General features: G+C 47.2%; 1 protein-coding gene across 1 annotated transcript in view; it reads left to right on the top strand.

The window, feature by feature from the left end:
• LOC128692777 (organic cation transporter protein-like) overlaps positions 1-16,988 on the top strand; it is a 146,301-nt gene extending 129,313 nt beyond the window's left edge. Inside the window, exon 8 of the mRNA XM_070090097.1 lies at positions 16,252-16,988. Coding sequence (XP_069946198.1) covers positions 16,252-16,339 — 88 coding nt within the window. The 3' untranslated portion in view covers positions 16,340-16,988. The remainder of the gene's footprint in view (positions 1-16,251) is intronic.
• The last annotated feature ends 3,754 nt before the right edge of the window (positions 16,989-20,742 follow it).

Here is a 20,742-nt window from a genome sequence, read left to right as displayed (position 1 = left end):
CAGAGCACCCAGGACACTGCTAGTGCTGTGTGGTCAGAGCACCCAGGACACTGCTAGTGCTGTGTGGTCAGAGCACCCAGGACACTGCTAGTGCTGTGTGGTCAGAGCACCCAGGACACTGCTAGTGCTGTGTGGTCAGAGCACCCAGGACACTGCTAGTGCTGTGTGGTCAGAGCACCCAGGACACTGCTAGTGCTGTGTGGTCAGAGCACCCAGGACACTGCTAGTGCTGTGTGGTCAGAGCACCCAGGACACTGCTAGTGCTGTGTGGTCAGAGCACCCAGGACACTGCTAGTGCTGTGTGGTCAGAGCACCCAGGACACTGCTAGTGCTGTGTGGTCAGAGCACCCAGGACACTGCTAGTGCTGTGTGGTCAGAGCACCCAGGACACTGCTAGTTCTGCTAGTGTGTGGTCAGAGCACCCAGGACACTGCTAGTGCTGTGTGGTCAGAGCACCCAGGACACTGCTAGTGCTGTGTGGTCAGAGCACCCAGGACACTGCTAGTGCTGTGTGGTCAGAGCACCCAGGACACTGCTAGTTCTGTGTGGTCAGAGCACCCAGGACACTGCTAGTTCTGTGTGGTCAGAGCACCCAGGACACTGCTAGTGCTGTGTGGTCAGAGCACCCAGGACACTGCTAGTGCTGTGTGGTCTGTGTGGTCAGAGCACCCAGGACACTGCTAGTTCTGTGTGGTCAGAGCACCCAGGACACTGCTAGTGCTGTGTGGTCAGAGCACCCAGGACACTGCTAGTGCTGTGTGGTCAGAGCACCCAGGACACTGCTAGTGATGTGTGGTCAGAGCACCCAGGACACTGCTAATGCTGTGTGGTCAGAGCACCCAGGACACTGCTAGTGCTGTGTGCTGTGTGGTCAGAGCACCCAGGACACTGCTACGTCTGTGTGGTCAGAGCACCCAGGACACTGCTAGTGCTGTGTGGTCAGAGCACTCAGGACACTGCTAGTGCTGTGTGGTCAGAGCACCCAGGACACTGCTAGTGCTGTGTGGTCAGAGCACCCAGGACACTGCTAGTGCTGTGTGGTCAGAGCACCCAGGACACTGCTAGTGCTGTGTGGTCAGAGCACCCAGGACACTGCTAGTGCTGTGTGGTCAGAGCACCCAGGACACTGCTAGTGCTGTGTGGTCAGAGCACCCAGGACACTGCTAGTGCTGTGTGGTCAGAGCACCCAGGACACTGCTAGTGCTGTGTGGTCAGAGCACCCAGGACACTGCTAGTGCTGTGTGGTCAGAGCACCCAGGACACTGCTAGTGCTGTGTGGTCAGAGCACCCAGGACACTGCTAGTGCTGTGTGGTCAGAGCACCCAGGACACTGCTAGTGCTGTGTGGTCAGAGCACCCAGGACACTGCTAGTGCTGTGTGGTCAGAGCACCCAGGACACTGCTAGTGCTGTGTGGTCAGAGCACCCAGGACACTGCTAGTGCTGTGTGGTCAGAGCACCCAGGACACTGCTAGTGCTGTGTGGTCAGAGCACCCAGGACACCTGTGTGGTCAGGAGAGCACCAAGGGCACTGCTAGTTCTGTGTGGTCAGAGCACCCAGGACACTGCTAGTGCTGTGTGGTCAGAGCACCCAGGACACTGCTAGTGCTGTGTGGTCAGAGCACCCAGGACACTGCTAGTGCTGTGTGGTCAGAGCACCCAGGACACTGCTAGTGCTGTGTGGTCAGAGCACCAAGGACACTGCTAGTGCTGTGTGGTCAGAGCACCCAGGACACTGCTAGTGCTGTGTGGTCAGAGCAACCAGGACACTGCTAGTGTGTGGTCTGTGTGGTCAGAGCAGAGCAACCCAGGACAGAGCACTGCTAGTGCTGTGTGGTCAGAGCACCCAGGACACTGCTAGTGTGTGGTCAGAGCACCCAGGACACTGCTAGTGTGTGGTCAGAGCACCCAGGACACTGCTAGTGCTGTGTGGTCAGAGCACCCAGGACACTGCTAGTGCTGTGTGGTCAGAGCACCCAGGACACTGCTAGTGCTGTGTGGTCAGAGCACCCAGGACACTGCTAGTGCTGTGTGGTCAGAGCACCCAGGACACTGCTAGTGCTGTGTGGTCAGAGCACCCAGGACACTGCTAGTTCTGTGTGGTCAGAGCACCCAGGACACTGCTAGTGTGTGGTCTGTGTGGTCAGAGCACCCAGGACATTGCTAGTGCTGTGTGGTCAGAGCACCCAGGACACTGCTAGTGCTGTGTGGTCAGAGCACCCAGGACACTGCTAGTTCTGTGTGGTCAGAGCACCCAGGACACTGCTAGTGCTGTGTGGTCAGAGCACCCAGGACACTGCTAGTGCTGTGTGGTCAGAGCACCCAGGACACTGCTAGTTCTGTGTGGTCAGAGCACCCAGGACACTGCTAGTGCTGTGTGGTCAGAGCACCCAGGACACTGCTAGTTCTGTGTGGTCAGAGCACCCAGGACACTGCTAGTTCTGTGTGGTCAGAGCACCCAGGACACTGCTAGTGCTGTGTGGTCAGAGCACCCAGGACACTGCTAGTGCTGTGTGGTCAGAGCACCCAGGACACTGCTAGTGTGTGGTCAGAGCACCCAGGACACTGCTAGTGTGTCAGAGCACCCAGGACACTGCTAGTGCTGTGTGGTCAGAGCACCCAGGACACTGCTAGTTGTGTGGTCAAAGCACCCAGGACACTGCTAGTATTGTGTGGTCAGAGCACCCAGGACACTGCTACTTCTGTGTGGTCAGAGCACCCAGGACACTGCTACTTCTGTGTGGTCAGAGCACCCAGGACACTGCTAGTGCTGTGTGGTCAGAGCACTCAGGACACTGCTAGTGCTGTGTGGTCAGAGCACCCAGGACACTGCTAGTGCTGTGTGGTCAGAGCACCCAGGACACTGCTAGTGCTGTGTGGTCAGAGCACCCAGGACACTGCTAGTGCTGTGTGTGTGGTCAGAGCACCCAGGACACTGCTAGTGCTGTGTGGTCAGAGCACCCAGGACACTGCTAGTGCTGTGTGGTCAGAGCACCCAGGACACTGCTAGTGCTGTGTGTGTCAGAGCACCCAGGACACTGCTAGTTCTGTGTGGTCAGAGCACCCAGGACACTGCTAGTTGTGTGGTCAGAGCACCCAGGACACTGCTAGTGGTCAGAGCACCCAGGACACTGCTAGTTCTGTGTGGTCAGAGCACCCAGGACACTGCTAGTGCTGTGTGGTCAGAGCACCCAGGACACTGCTAGTGCTGTGTGGTCAGAGCACCCAGGACACTGCTAGTGCTGTGTGGTCAGAGCACCCAGGACACTGCTAGTGCTGTGTGGTCAGAGCACCCAGGACACTGCTAGTGCTGTGTGGTCAGAGCACCCAGGACACTGCTAGTTCTGTGTGGTCAGAGCACCCAGGACACTGCTAGTGCTGTGTGGTCAGAGCACCCAGGACACTGCTAGTGCTGTGTGGTCAGAGCACCCAGGACACTGCTAGTTCTGTGTGGTCAGAGCACCCAGGACACTGCTAGTGCTGTGTGGTCAGAGCACCCAGGACACTGCTAGTGCTGTGTGGTCAGAGCACCCAGGACACTGCTAGTGCTGTGTGGTCAGAGCACCCAGGACACTGCTAGTTCTGTGTGGTCAGAGCACCCAGGACACTGCTAGTGCTGTGTGGTCAGAGCACCCAGGACACTGCTACTGTGTGGTCAGAGTACTGTTCTGTGTGGTCAGAGCACCCAGGACACTGCTAGTGCTGTGTGGTCAGAGCACCCAGGACACTGCTAGTGCTGTGTGGTCAGAGCACCCAGGACACTGCTAGTGCTGTGTGGTCAGAGCACCCAGGACACTGCTAGTGCTGTGTGGTCAGAGCACCCAGGACACTGCTAGTGCTGTGTGGTCAGAGCACCCAGGACACTGCTAGTGCTGTGTGGTCAGAGCACCCAGGACACTGCTAGTGCTGTGTGGTCAGAGCACCCAGGACACTGCTAGTGCTGTGTGGTCAGAGCACCCAGGACACTGCTAGTGCTGTGTGGTCAGAGCACCCAGGACACTGCTAGTGCTGTGTGGTCAGAGCACCCAGGACACTGCTAGTTCTGTGTGGTCAGAGCACCCAGGACACTGCTAGTGCTGTGTGGTCAGAGCAACCAGGACACTGCTAGTTCTGTGTGGTCAGAGCACCCAGGACACTTCTAGTTCTGTGTGGTCAGAGCACCCAGGACACTGCTAGTTCTGTGTGGTCAGAGCACCCAGGACACTGCTAGTTCTGTGTGGTCAGAGCACCCAGGACACTGCTAGTGCTGTGTGGTCAGAGCACCCAGGACACTGCTAGTGTGTGGTCAGAGCACCCAGGACACTGCTAGTGCTGTGTGGTCAGAGCACCCAGGACACTGCTAGTGCTGTGTGGTCAGAGCACCCAGGACACTGCTAGTGCTGTGTGGTCAGAGCACCCAGGACACTGCTAGTGCTGTGTGGTCAGAGCACCCAGGACACTGCTAGTGCTGTGTGGTCAGAGCACCCAGGACACTGCTAGTTCTGTGTGGTCAGAGCACCCAGGACACTGCTAGTTCTGTGTGGTCAGAGCACCCAGGACACTGCTAGTTCTGTGTGGTCAGAGCACCCAGGACACTGCTAGTGCTGTGTGGTCAGAGCACCCAGGACACTGCTAGTGCTGTGTGGTCAGAGCACCCAGGACACTGCTAGTGCTGTGGGGTCAGAGCACCCAGGGCACTGCTAGTGCTGTGTGGTCAGAGCACCCAGGACACTGCTAGTTCTGTGTGGTCAGAGCTCCCTGGACACTGCTAGTGCTGTGTGGTCAGAGCACCCAGGACACTGCTAGTTCTGTGTGGTCAGAGCTCCCAGGACACTGCTAGTGCTGTGTGGTCATAGCACCCAGGACACTGCTAGTTCTGTGTGGTCAGAGCACCCAGGACACTGCTAGTGCTGTGTGGTCAGAGCACCCAGGACACTGCTAGTGCTGTGTGGTCAGAGCACCCAGGACACTGCTAGTGCTGTGTGGTCAGAGCACCCAGGACACTGCTAGTGCTGTGTGGTCAGAGCACCCAGGACACTGCTAGTGCTGTGTGGTCAGAGCACCCAGGACACTGCTAGTGCTGTGTGGTCAGAGCACCCAGGACACTGCTAGTTCTGTGTGGTCAGAGCACCCAGGACACTGCTAGTGCTGTGTGGTCAGAGCACCCAGGACACTGCTAGTGCTGTGTGGTCAGAGCACCCAGGACACTGCTAGTGCTGTGTGGTCAGAGCACCCAGGACTGCTAGTGCTGTGTGGTCAGAGCACCCAGGACACTGCTAGTGCTGTGTGGTCAGAGCACCCAGGACACTGCTAGTTCTGTGTGGTCAGAGCACCCAGGACACTGCTAGTTCTGTGTGGTCAGAGCACCCAGGACACTGCTAGTGCTGTGTGGTCAGAGCACCCAGGACACTGCTAGTGCTGTGTGGTCAGAGCACCCAGGACACTGCTAGTGCTGTGTGGTCAGAGCACCCAGGACACTGCTAGTGCTGTGTGGTCAGAGCACCCAGGACACTGCTAGTGCTGTGTGGTCAGAGCACCCAGGACACTGCTAGTGCTGTGTGGTCAGAGCACCCAGGACACTGCTAGTGCTGTGTGGTCAGAGCACCCAGGACACTGCTAGTGCTGTGTGGTCAGAGCACCCAGGACACTGCTAGTGCTGTGGTCAGAGCACCCAGGACACTGCTAGTGGTCAGAGCACCCAGGACACTGCTAGTGCTGTGTGGTCAGAGCACCCAGGACACTGCTAGTGCTGTGTGGTCAGAGCACCCAGGACACTGCTAGTGCTGTGTGGTCAGAGCACCCAGGACACTGCTAGTGCTGTGTGGTCAGAGCACCCAGGACACTGCTAGTGCTGTGTGGTCAGAGCACCCAGGACACTGCTAGTGCTGTGTGGTCAGAGCACCCAGGACACTGCTAGTGCTGTGTGGTCAGAGCACCCAGGACACTGCTAGTGCTGTGTGGTCAGAGCACCCAGGACACTGCTAGTGCTGTGTGGTCAGAGCACCCAGGACACTGCTAGTGCTGTGTGGTCAGAGCACCCAGGACACTGCTAGTGCTGTGTGGTCAGAGCACCCAGGACACTGCTAGTGCTGTGTGGTCAGAGCACCCAGGACACTGCTAGTGCTGTGTGGTCAGAGCACCCAGGACACTGCTAGTGCTGTGTGGTCAGAGCACCCAGGACACTGCTAGTGCTGTGTGGTCAGAGCACCCAGGACACTGCTAGTGCTGTGTGGTCAGAGCACCCAGGACACTGCTAGTGCTGTGTGGTCAGAGCACCCAGGACACTGCTAGTGCTGTGTGGTCAGAGCACCCAGGACACTGCTAGTGCTGTGTGGTCAGAGCACCCAGGACACTGCTAGTGCTGTGTGGTCAGAGCACCCAGGACACTGCTAGTGCTGTGTGGTCAGAGCACCCAGGACACTGCTAGTGCTGTGTGGTCAGAGCACCCAGGACACTGCTAGTGCTGTGTGGTCAGAGCACCCAGGACACTGCTAGTGCTGTGTGGTCAGAGCACCCAGGACACTGCTAGTGCTGTGTGGTCAGAGCACCCAGGACACTGCTAGTGCTGTGTGGTCAGAGCACCCAGGACACTGCTAGTGCTGTGTGGTCAGAGCACCCAGGACACTGCTAGTGCTGTGTGGTCAGAGCACCCAGGACACTGCTAGTGCTGTGTGGTCAGAGCACCCAGGACACTGCTAGTGCTGTGTGGTCAGAGCACCCAGGACACTGCTAGTGCTGTGTGGTCAGAGCACCCAGGACACTGCTAGTGCTGTGTGGTCAGAGCACCCAGGACACTGCTAGTGCTGTGTGGTCAGAGCACCCAGGACACTGCTAGTGCTGTGTGGTCAGAGCACCCAGGACACTGCTAGTGCTGTGTGGTCAGAGCACCCAGGACACTGCTAGTGCTGTGTGGTCAGAGCACCCAGGACACTGCTAGTGCTGTGTGGTCAGAGCACCCAGGACACTGCTAGTGCTGTGTGGTCAGAGCACCCAGGACACTGCTAGTGCTGTGTGGTCAGAGCACCCAGGACACTGCTAGTTCTGTGTGGTCAGAGCACCCAGGACACTGCTAGTGCTGTGTGGTCAGAGCACCCAGGACACTGCTAGTGCTGTGTGGTCAGAGCACCCAGGACACTGCTAGTGCTGTGTGGTCAGAGCTCCCAGGACACTGCTAGTGCTGTGTGGTCAGAGCACCCAGGACACTGCTAGTTCTGTGTGGTCAGAGCACCCAGGACACTGCTAGTTCTGTGTGGTCAGAGCACCCAGGACACTGCTAGTGCTGTGTGGTCAGAGCACCCAGGACACTGCTAGTGCTGTGTGGTCAGAGCACCCAGGACACTGCTAGTTCTGTGTGGTCAGAGCACCCAGGACACTGCTAGTGCTGTGTGGTCAGAGCACCCAGGACACTGCTAGTTCTGTGTGGTCAGAGCACCCAGGACACTGCTAGTGCTGCGTGGTCAGAGCACCCAGGACACTGCTAGTTCTGTGTGGTCAGAGCACCCAGGACACTGCTAGTGCTGTGTGGTCAGAGCACCCAGGACACTGCTAGTGCTGTGTGGTCAGAGCACCCAGGACACTTTTAAGGAGAGTTCTTCCAGGGAGACTATTTCAACTGGGTAATTAGGTTGGTTAATATATATTTTTTTGCAGCTGTACAGAACTTTTTTATAGCATCTCTTATTAAAATATAATGAGCATATTATCGGTGTGGATATTAGAGTATAATGTTTGTATTTTAGTGATCTGTGTTTTATAATGAAGATGTGTGATTGATAGTGAAAGTAAGTGTATTATAGTGAAGATTTGTGCAATGTAGTGAAGATATGTGTGTGTATTATAATGAAGATGTGAGTTGTATTATAATGAAGATGTGAGTTGTATTATAATGAAGATGTGAGTTGTATTATAATGAAGATGTGTATTGTATTATAATGAAGATGTGTGTGTATTATAATGAAGATGTGAGTTGTATTATAATGAAGATGTGAGTTGTGTTATAATGAAGAGGTGAGTTGTATTATAATGAAGATGTGTGTGTATTATAATGAAGATGTGAGTTGTATTAAAATGAAGATGTGTGTGTATTATAATGAAGATGTGAGTTGTATTATAATGAAGATGTGAGTTGTGTTATAATGAAGATGTGAGTTGTATTATAATGAAGATGTGAGTTGTATTATAATGAAGATGTGAGTTGTGTTATAATGAAGATGTGTGTGTATTATAATGAAGATGTGAGTTGTATTATAATGAAGATGTGAGTTGTATTATAATGAAGATGTGAGTTGTATTATAATGAAGATGTGAGTTGTGTTATAATGAAGATGTGAGTTGTATTATAATGAAGATGTGAGTTGTGTTATAATGAAGATGTGAGTTGTATTATAATGAAGATGTGAGTTGTGTTATAATGAAGATGTGTGTGCATTATAATGAAGATGTGAGTTGTATTATAATGAAGATGTGAGTTGTATTATAATGAAGATGTGTGTGTATTATAATGAAGATGTGAGTTGTATTATAATGAAGATGTGAGTTGTATTATAATGAAGATGTGTGTGTATTATAATGAAGATGTGAGTTGTATTATAATGAAGATGTGAGTTGTATTATAATGAAGATGTGTGTGTATTATAATGAAGATGTGAGTTGTATTATAATGAAGATGTGAGTTGTATTATAATGAAGATGTGAGTTGTATTATAATGAAGATGTGTGTGTATTATAATGAAGATGTGAGTTGTATTATAATGAAGATGTGAGTTGTATTATAATGAAGATGTGTGTGTATTATAATGAAGATGTGAGTTGTATTATAATGAAGATGTGAGTTGTATTATAATGAAGATGTGTGTGTATTATAATGAAGATGTGAGTTGTATTATAATGAAGATGTGAGTTGTATTATAATGAAGATGTGAGTTGTGTTATAATGAAAATGTGTGTGTATTATAATGAAGATGTGAGTTGTATTATAATGAAGATGTGTGTTGTATTATAATGAAGATGTGAGTTGTATTATAATGAAGATGTGAGTTGTATTATAATATAGATGAGAGTTGTATTATAATGAAGATGTGAGTTGTATTATAATGAAGATGAGAGTTGTATTATAATGAAGATGTGAGTTGTATTATAATGAAGATGTGTGTGTATTATAATGAAGGTGTGAGTTGTATTATAATGAAGATGTGAGTTGTGTTATAATGAAAATGTGTGTGTATTATAATGAAGATGTGAGTTGTATTATAATGAAGATGTGTGTTGTATTATAATGAAGATGTGAGTTGTATTATAATGAAGATGTGAGTTGTATTATAATGAAGATGAGAGTTGTATTATAATGAAGATGTGTGTTGTATTATAATGAAGATGTGTGTTGTATTATAATGAAGATGTGAGTTGTATTATAATGAAGATGTGTGTACTATAATGAATGTGTGTGTGTAGTATAATGAAGATGTGTGTATTATAAGAAGATCAGTGCCGTGTAACCATTAATTTCATGGTTAATCCGTTCCCGAGAGTCTGCCGAAAGTCGAAATTCACGAAAGTTGAAACCATTTTCCCCATAAGAAGTAATGCAAATAGAATTAATCCGTTCCAGACACCCAAAAGTATTAACAAAAGTTAATTTTTTAAACATTAAATATAAATTTAGATACAGAAAAGAATGACAATTCAATATAAAGCAATAATAAAATGCATAAATGAACATTTAAAATAACACTTTCCTTTATTGAAGACTTGTTGGTGTAAGGCAGACAGGGAGGAGGTGAGCGGGAAGCAGTTTTATTGTTTGGAAAATGGACAATATGCTTCAATATGATGCTAGTATCAACTCTACGGCTTATTTATCTATCACAATTCATCTAATATGACATAATAAACAATATTAATAACATAGAGACATGATACATACTCAAGAATGCATAAAATGTCATTACGTATGTAAGGTATGGTGGTGGTGGTATTGTTGGGCTTATATTATTCTCAGATAGACCAGGTGCTGTATTACCCTCAGATAGACCAGGTGCTGTATTACCCTCAGATAGACCAGGTGCTGTATTACCCTCAGATAGACCAGGTGCTGTATTACCCTCAGATAGACCAGGTGCTGTATTACCCTCAGACCAAGTACTGCATTATTCTCATATAGATCATATTCTATATTATCCTCAGATAGACCAGGCACTGTATTATTCTCAGACCAGGTGCTGTATTATCCTCAGATAGACCAGGTGCTGTATTATCCTCAGATAGACCAGGTACTGTATTATTCTCAGATAGACCAGGTACTGCATTATTCTCAGATAGACCAGGTACTGTATTATTCTCAGATAGATCAGGTACTGTATTACCCTCAGATAGACCAGGTGCTGTATTATCCTCAGATAGACCAGGTACTGTATTATTCTCAGATAGACCAGGTGCTGTATTATTCTCAGATAGACCAGGTGCTGTATTATCCTCAGATAGATCTGGTACTGTATTTCCCTGAGATAGACCAGGTGCTGTGTTATCCTCAGATAGACCAGGTGCTGTATTACCCTCAGATAGACCAAGTGCTGTATTATCCTCAAATAGACCAGGTACTGCATTATCATCAGATAGACCAGGTACTTTATTACCCTCTGGTACACCTGGAGTTTACCTGGAGTTTACCTGGAGAGAGTTTCGGGGGTCAACGCCCCCGCGGCCCGGTCTGTGACCAGGCCTCCTGGTGGATCAGCGCCTGATCAACCAGGCTGTTGCTGCTGGCTGCACGCAAACCAACGTACGAGCCACAGCCCGGCTGATCAGGAACTGACTTTAGGTGCTTGTCCAGTGCCAGCTTGAAGACTGCCAGGGGTCTGTTGGTAATCCCCCTTATGTGTGCTGGGAGGCAGTTGAACAGTCTCGGTCCCCTGACACTTATTGTATGGTCTCTTAACGTGCTAGTGACACCCCTGCTTTTCATTGGGGGGATGGTGCATCGTCTGCCAAGTCTTTTGCTTTCGTAGTGAGTGATTTTCGTGTGCAAGTTCGGTACTAGTCCCTCTAGGATTTTCCAGGTGTATATAATCATGTATCTCTCCCTCCTGCGTTCCAGGGAATACAGGTTTAGAAACCTCAAGCGCTCCCAGTAATTGAGGTGTTTTATCTCCGTTATGCGCGCCGTGAAAGTTCTCTGTACATTTTCTAGGTCGGCAATTTCACCTGCCTTGAAAGGTGCTGTTAGAGTGCAGCAATATTCCAGTCTAGATAGAACAAGTGACCTGAAGAGTGTCATCATGGGCTTGGCCTCCCTAGTTTTGAAGGTTCTCATTATCCATCCTGTCATTTTTCTAGCAGATGCGATTGATACAATGTTATGGTCCTTGAAGGTGAGATCCTCCGACATAATCACTCCCAGGTCTTTGACGTTGGTGTTTCGCTCTATTTTGTGGCCAGAATTTGTTTTGTACTCTGATGAAGATTTAATTTCCTCATGTTTACCATATCTGAGTAATTGAAATTTCTCATCGTTGAACTTCATATTGTTTTCTGCAGCCCACTGAAAGATTTGGTTGATGTCCGCCTGGAGCCTTGCAGTGTCTGCAATGGAAGACACTGTCATGCAGATTCGGGTGTCATCTGCAAAGGAAGACACGGTGCTGTGGCTGACATCCTTGTCTATGTCGGATATGAGGATGAGGAACAAGATGGGAGCTAGTACTGTGCCTTGTGGAACAGAGCTTTTCACCGTAGCTGCCTCGGACTTTACTCTGTTGACGACTACTCTCTGTGTTCTGTTAGTGAGGAAATTATAGATCCATCGACCAACTTTTCCTGTTATTCCTTTAGCGCGCATTTTGTGCGCTATTACGCCATGGTCACACTTGTCGAAGGCTTTTGCAAAGTCTGTATATATTACATCTGCATTCTTTTTGTCTTCTAGTGCATTTAGGACCTTGTCGTAGTGATCCAGTAGTTGAGACAGACAGGAGCGACCTGTTCTAAACCCATGTTGCCCTGGGTTGTGTAACTGATGGGTTTCTAGATGGGTGGTGATCTTGCTTCTTAGGACCCTTTCAAAGATTTTTATGATATGGGATGTTAGTGCTATTGGTCTGTAGTTCTTTGCTGTTGCTTTACTGCCCCCTTTGTGGAGTGGGGCTATGTCTGTTGTTTTTAGTAACTGAGGGACGACCCCCGTGTCCATGCTCCCTCTCCATAGGATGGAAAAGGCTCGTGATAGGGGCTTCTTGCAGTTCTTGATGAACACAGAGTTCCATGAGTCTGGCCCTGGGGCAGAGTGCATGGGCATGTCATTTATCGCCTGTTCGAAGTCATTTGGCGTCAGGATAACATCGGATAGGCTTGTGTTAATCAAATTTTGTGGCTCTCTCATAAAAAATTCATTTTGATCTTCGACTCTCAGTCTGGTTAGCGGCTTGCTAAAAACTGAGTCATATTGGGACTTGAGTAGCTCACTCATTTCCTTGCTGTCATCTGTGTAGGACCCATCTTGTTTAAGTAGGGGCCCAATACTGGACGTTGTTCTCGATTTTGATTTGGCATAGGAGAAGAAATACTTTGGGTTTCTTTCGATTTCATTTATGGCTTTTAGTTCTTCCCGCGATTCCTGACTCCTAAAGGATTCTTTTAGCTTAAGTTCGGTGCTGTATTATCCTCAGATAGACCAGGTACTGTATTATCCTCAGATAGACCAGGTACTGTCTTATCCTCAGATAGACCAGGTACTGTCTTATCCTCAGATAGACCAGGTAATGTATTATCCTCAGATAGACCAGGTGCTGTATTTTCCTCGGATAGGCCAGGTACCGTATTATCCTCAGATATACCTGGTACTTTATTACCCTCAGAGAGACCAAGTACTGTATTATCCTCAAATAGACCAGGTACTGTATTATCCTCAGATAGACCAGGTACTGTATTATCCTCAGATAGACCAGGTACTGTATTATCCTCAGATAGACCTGGCACTTTATTACCCTCAGATAGACCAAGTACTGTATTATCCTCAGATAGACCTGGTACTTTATTATCCTCAGATAGATCAGGCACTGTATTACCCTCAGATAGACCAAGTACTGTATTATCCTCAGATAGGCCAGGTACTGTATTATCCTCAGATAGACCAGGTACTGTATTATTCTTAGGTAGACCAGGTACTGTATTGCCCTCAGATACACCTGATATTGTATTATCCATAGATAGACCAAGTACTGTATTACCATCAGATAGACCAAGTGCTGTATTATCCCCAAATATACCAGGTACTGTATTATCCTCAGATAGACCAGGTACTGTATTATCCTGAGATAAACCAGGTACTGCATTATCCTCAGATAGACCAGGTACTGTATTACCGTCAGGAAGACCAGTTGCTGTATTATCCTCAGATAAACCAGGTACTGTATTATCCTCAGATTGACCAGGTACTGTATTGTCTTCAGATAGACCAGGTACTGTATTATCCTCAGATAGACCAGGTACTGTATTATCCTCAGATAGACCTGGTACTTTATTACCCTCAGATAGACCAAGTACTGTATTATCCTCTTATAAACCAGGTACTATATTATCCTCAAACAGACCAGGCACTGTATTATTCTCAGACCAGGTACTGTATTACCTTCAGATAGACCAGGTACTGTATTATCCTCAGATAGACCAGGTATTGTATTGCCGTCAGGTACACCAAGCACTGTATTATCCTCAGATAGACCAAGTACTGTATTATCCTCAGATAGACCAGGTACTGTATTATCCTCAGATAGACCAAGTACTGTATTATCCTCAGGTAGACCAAGTACTGTATTATCCTCAGATAGACCAGGTACTGTTTTACCCTCAGATAGGCCAAGTACTGTATTATCCTCAGATAGACCAGGTACTGTATTACCCTCAGAGAGACCAGGTACTGTTTTACCCTCAGATAGACCAAGTACTGTATTATCCTCAGATAGACCAAGTACTGTATTATCCTCAGATAGACCAAGTACTGTATTATCCTCAGATATCCCATGTACTGTATTATCCTCAGATAGACCAGGTGCTGTATTATCCTCAGTTACACCAGGTACTGTATTAACCTCAGATAGACCAGGTACTGTATTATCCTCAGATAGACCAGGTACTGTATTATCCTCAGATAGACCAATTACTGTATTATCCTCAGATAGACCAGGTACTGTATTATCCTCAGATGGACCAGGTACTGTATTATCCTCAGACCAGGTACTGTATTATCCTCAGATAGACCAGTTACTGTATTACCCTAAGATAGACTAAGTACTGTATTTTTTCATCAGATAGACCATTATTATTATTATAATCAAGGGGGAAGCGCTAAACCCGGAGGATTATACAGCGCCTGGGGGGGGGATGTGGAAGGCATTCAGGCTTAATTCGGGGAACTGGAGCACAGATCCAATTCCCTAAATCAAGAGCCCCTCACCAACATCAAGGAACCTTCCTTGAGGGGATCAGATAGACCAGGTACTGTATTATCTTCAGGTAGACCAGGTACTGTATTGTCCTCAGATAGACCAGGTACTGTATTACCCTCAGATAGACCAGGTTCAGTATTATCATCAGATAGACCAGGTACTGTATTACCCTGAGATAGACCAAGAACTGTATTTTTTTCATCAGATAGACCAGGTACTGTGTTATCCTTAGATGGACCAGGTACTGTATTACCCTCAGATGGACCAGGTACTGTATTATCCTCAGATAGACCAGGTACTGTATTACCCTCAGGTAGACCAAATACTGTATTATCATCAGATAGACCAGGCACTGTATTACCCTCAGATAGACCAATTACTGTATTATCCTCAGATAGGCCAAGCACTGTATTATCCTCAGATAGACCAAGTACTGTATTATCCTCAGATAGACCAGATACTGTATTATCCTCAGTTAGACCAGATACTGTATTACCCTCAGACCAAGTACTGTATTATCCTGAGATAGGCCAGGTACTGTATTATCCTCAGATAGACCAAGTACTGTATTATCCTCAGATAGACCAGGTACTGTATTATCCTCAGATAGACCAGGTACTGTATTACCTTCAGATAGACCAAGTACTGTATTATCCTCAGGTAGACCAAGTACTGTATTACCCTCATATAGACTAGGTACTGTATTACCCTCAGATAGACTAGGTACTGTATTACCTTCAGACTGACCAGGTACTGTATTACCTTCAGATAGACCAAGTACTGTATTACCCTCATATAGACTAGACACTGTATTATCCTCAGATAGACCAGGTACTGTATAACCTTCAGATAGACCAGGTACTGTATTACCCTCAGATAGACTAGGTACTGTTTAACCTTCAGATAGACCAGGTACTGTATTACCCTCAGATAGACCAGGTACTGTTTTACCTTCAGATAGACCAGGTACTGTATTATTCTCAGATAGACCAGGTACTGTATTACCTTCAGATAGATCAGGTACTGTATTATTCTCAGATAGACCAGGTACTGTATTACCTTCAGATAGACCAGGTACTGTATTATTCTCAGATAGACCAGGTACTCTATTACCTTCAGATAGACCAGGTACTGCATTATCCTCAGGTAGACCAAGTTCTGTATTACCCTCATATAGACTAGATACTGTATTATCCTCAGATAGACCAGGTACTGTATAACCTTCAGATAGACCAGGTACTGTATTTCCCTCAGATAGACCAGGTACTGTATAAGCTTCAGATAGACCAGGTACTGTATTACCCTCAGATAGACCAGGTACTGTTTTACCTTCAGATAGACCAGGTACTGTATAACCTTCAGATAGACCAGGTACTGTATTACCCTCAGATAGACCAGGTACTGTATTACCTTCAGATAGACCAGGTACTGTATTACCTTCAGATAGACCAGGTACTGTATTACCTTCAGATAGACCAGGTACTGTATTACCTTCAGATAGACCAGGTACTGTATTACCCTCAGATAGACCAGGTACTGTATTATTCTCAGATAGACCAGGTACTGTATTACCCTCAGATAGACCAGGTACTGTATTACCTTCAGATAGACCAGGTACTGTATTACCTTCAGATAGACCAGGTACTGTATTACCTTCAGATAGACCAGGTACTGCATTACCTTCAGATAGACCAGGTACTGTATTACCCTCAGATAGACCAGGTAGACCAGGTACTGTATTACCTTCAGATAGACCAGGTACTGTATTATCCTCATAAATAAAATATTTCTTTGTCTATAAAATAAAATGTTTAACGACAACTTGTTTTTTTCCAGCGACCAGTCAGTGTGGTACTTCTGGTGTTTTGCTAAATGTCAGAAGCCGCCGACACCTGAAGATCACACAGCAGCAAGTGACGCTTGAATCATGCTTGTATCAAATTTATTATGTATGGTCTATTAGGTTAAGAAAGAATATACGTGAAAATGACAGCAAAATGATCATAGCGACAGTAAAATGCGAACTATTTCGCTAGACTCTGGTTGTTTGTAGGACAGTTTGGTCCAGTGGTTTCTAGCGTCGTGAGTTTTCGCTCTCTTCCCACGAGACGGGCTAAAACAACACGGGTTCGATCCTCCGGCTAGCCGCAGTTTGTTATTGATTAAGTACCACTTGGTCGTGGTTACAATAATAGGTAAAGTTGGTCAATTAGCAAGAACTCATTTAAAATTAAGTCCTTTCTAAAATTTTCTCTCGAACGATTAAAGATATATTTTTTTCATTAGTGTTAATGTGAAAATGTTTAATTTTGCTCCAAAAGAAAAAGAGGAAAACTTACCTAACCTCATTATAACAAGAACAATTTATTTTAGCCTAACCCAACTAAATATATTTTAGATTTGTTTACAATAATTTAATACTAAACAAACACAGTGAAATATATTTTTTTTCGTTAGGTTCAGAATGATTTTGGCGAAATTATTGCATACAAAAATTTTCACTTGTCCTATATGGCAAGATGAGCGTTGCTATTTAAGCCAAGATCGCAAGTTCTGCCTATTCAGCACCACACACACACACATATATATATATATATATATATATATATATATATATATATATATATATATATATATATATATATATATATATATATATATTATAAGCCAAGGCAGTGGAGATGTATCTAAGAGCAATGTGTAGTGTAAGTATTATGCAGAGAATTAGTATTATGGGAATTAAGAGGTGTGGAGTTACTAAAAATATTCAGAGGGCTGAAGAGGGATTGAGGTGGTTTGGTTATTTAGTGAGAATGGATCAAAGTAAAATGACATGGAGAGCATATAAATCTGTAGGCGAAGGAAGGTGGGTAGGGGTCGTCCTCGAAAAGGTTGGAGGGAGAGGGTGAAGGAGGTTTTGTGGGTGAGGCCTCTTCAAGGGGGGCTCCTTGGCGTGGTGAAGAGGCTCTTGGTCTGAGGAATTAGACCTGTCGGCCTCTTCCTCAGACCGAACCTAATTACCCACCAATCCCCCCTTCCCTATCCCATCCTCCCCTTTCTCCTTTCCTCCTCCTCCTCCCCACTCCTCCCTTTTGCCCTTCCTTTTGGCCTTTGAGATTTTTTCCCACGTGCGCGCTAGTTCCTAGGTAGGGGAAATGGTACCAGGGTCCATCCCATTCCGTTGAGGTTCTTGGCGGTGGCGTAGTTTTCAGTGGAATCTGGATCGCCTTGGGATGTCCCGATCCCTCTCCTGTATCCCGGAGGGTGGCTTTGGGTGTCTTTCGGGCGACGGGTGTATCTCTGGAAGCCACCTTTCGGATTGTAGGGGTGGTGGCCTATATCTGGCCGCCCTTGTGGCAGATATCTAGCCACCCTCTCTTTTGTCCACCGAGGTAGCTCGGCAGATGTGAGGTTGCTATCCCGGATTGCTGGTTTACTGGCATGATGGGTAGGGTATTGCATGGGTTCCATGCTGCATCTGCGCTACTTGCGGTGCTGAGGTCCTCTTGGGCACGGAGAGAGATTTCTGGCCCTTTCATTCCTCCTAGGAACTATCCCTCCCCGGTCCTCCCTTTTGTTTTTATTCTTTTTTTTTTAATTTTCCTCTCTTTCTTTTTTTTCTTAAAAACAAAAAGAAAGAAGCAACCTAACCATGGAGTACCCGATCCATGACCCCGCTACGCCCGGGCACCTTATTGTTACTGCACCCCGCTCTGACCTCGCCTCATCTTTTGGCCACTCTTCGGACATTCCTAAGGCCCCTGTACCTCTTGCTAGTGCTGTTTCGTCACCAGCTTCAGGTGCCGGGGTTTCGACTGACTCCTTCGATTTGTCTGACCTCCACTCTCCTTTGACTATGCTTCCGGCTTCTAACTCTACGGTGTGGCGATTTTCGAATTGCTAGCCCGTCCCACGTCGGACCGACTCTGGTCCCACTTCTAAACGTCAATGACAATCTCCTGAAGTTACTTCGTTACCTTCCCATTCTACTAGGAAAAGACCGACACATCATGCACTCCCTCTCCACACTCAGTTTCGGACCACACGATGGACTAAATTCTTTACATTAAGACCGACTTCTTCTACTGCCTATCTTTCCGACCATAGTATTGGCAAAGTGTTCCTACACCTCGTTGGTAGAGATATTTCCTTTCATGCTCTTAAGAGTGGTATGCACATCATCACAGTCCAGAATTCTACCCAAGCTCATGATCTTTCTCTTTCACATATCGATACTATTCCTATCACTATCGAAAACATCATTCCCTCCATTCTTGAGGTGGTACTGTTATTCTGCCCAATACCATTGTCCAACAGAATTTCCAGAAATGTGGCACTGACATTCTCGAACAGCTGAAACTCCAAGATCTCCCAATTCTCAAGGTAGACACTTATGTTCTTCCTGCCCATGGGCGAAGACGATACCCTTGCAATGTGGCTCGTTTGACTTTTGACAGCCGTGAACTCCCATCCTCTGTTTATGTAGCAAGACATGGGTTACAAGTTCGGAAGGTGATCTCTACACCGCAACAGTGTAGGAATCGCTGGCAATTTGGCCACCCAGCAAAATATTGCAGATCTATAGCTGAATGCCCAGTCTGTGGTGTCGATGACCATTCTAATACGTCTTGCAGTCGAACTCCCTCTTGCCTTAATTGTCATGAGGCTCGCCCTTCATACTCTCCCTGTTGTCAGGTCTACTTACATGAGCGGGAAATTCGATGCCTCAAAGAGGCAGAAGGTCTCCCTTATGCTATGGCGGTTTCTCATCTCCGCCTCCAAGGGAGACTGCCCCATGTTTCTTATTCTCGTGTTTCAAAATGCCCCCCCACTTCTGGGGTCACATCTTCTGCAGCCTTCTCTGCGGTTGCCAGTCCCATAGTCACTCCTGTATCTAATTCTTTTGCTTTCCTGGGCTCAGACGTCCCTACTTCAACTCCTCAGTCTGTCCTCACTTCTTTGTGTTCTCCCTCACAAACCCCGGTATCGACAAGACCTCGTACGACACCTCCTCCCAATCGTCCCTCTACTTCTCAGAGGTCCAAAAAATCTCCTTTAACCCCTCCTTCCCTTCATCCACCTCCACATTTTACCTTCCCGGTCTCTGTACCTGGGTCTTCCCCTTTCACTGGCTCTGTTACAAGTGTGGAGGTTCATCCTCCTCCTCGTACTGTGCCTTCCTCCCCTGTCCCCTCAAGTTTCTTCCTCTTCTGCCACCTCCCAGGCTTCTGCCTCTTCTGTCCCCTCCCACACTTCTCCAGTTCCCTCCACCCTTTCACCCCGCCTACCTTGGTACAGTCCATTACAGCTCCGATCTTTACTCAAACTCCTCCTCCTACCATCTCCAATATTGTCTCCCATATGACGTCTCTGAACTCCGAAACACTTGAGGCAATCTCTGAATATATTGCAGAGACTAAACCATCAATGGACACTGATCCACCCTCTATTCATTCTCTTTCCTCTTCTCCATCTGCGCAACTCCTTTCTTCACAATGCACCGTTCCTTCGCTACCTGAACGTTTTCCTTTGCCACCGCATGTGGGCTTTTCTAACCCCTCTAGTCCATAGGCTCCCATACCTGCGGATTTCAGGTATCTTTATCGTTGCCAATCATGGCCTATTTACAGTGGAATATTCGCGGCCTCAGGGGTAATTGGAGCGAGCTTCAGATGTTGCTCTCCCAGTTTTCCCCTGTTGGTGTTTGCTTACAGGAACCAAAATTACACTCTGCTGTTATCTATCCAATCTCAGGCTATAATTGATTGTATTCTTCAGGTCCTTTTCCTGATGGGACCTTTAATGAAAGTGCCCTTCTTCTACACACTGATATTCCGTACCATCAGCTATTTGTTCGTACTTCGCTGCATTACACAGCAGCCTGTATCCACTTGCATAGGTGGTATATGCTCTGTTCTTTATATCTCTCTCCTTCTCGGGCATTATCTATTCCGGATATTGCCTTTCTTGTTTCGTCATTACCGCAACCGATTCTGTTACTTGGTGATTTTAATGCCCACCATTTCCTCTGGCGGGGGTCTCACTGTGATTCCCGTGGCATTCAGTTAGAGGCTTTTCTTGCCACCCACCCCCTCCATGTTTTAAATACAGGTACTCGCACCCATTTTAATCCTCGGACTCTCTCTTGCATCGATCTCTCAGTCTGCTCTTCCTCTGCCGCATTAGACTTCACTTGGTCTGTTCTCCCGGACTTACATGACAGCGATCATTTCCCAATCATTCTTACTTCCCCTTCATATTCACCACCTCTTCGCATCCCACGCTGGCAATTTGATCAGGCAAATTGGAACCTTTACTCACACCTAA

This window comes from Cherax quadricarinatus, chromosome 30 (assembly GCF_038502225.1).
Source record: "Cherax quadricarinatus isolate ZL_2023a chromosome 30, ASM3850222v1, whole genome shotgun sequence".
In the NCBI taxonomy this organism is placed as follows: Eukaryota; Metazoa; Arthropoda; class Malacostraca; order Decapoda; family Parastacidae; genus Cherax; species Cherax quadricarinatus.
The sequence above is the reverse complement of the archived record's forward strand: the minus strand, read 5'-3'. Positions and strand labels throughout refer to the sequence as shown.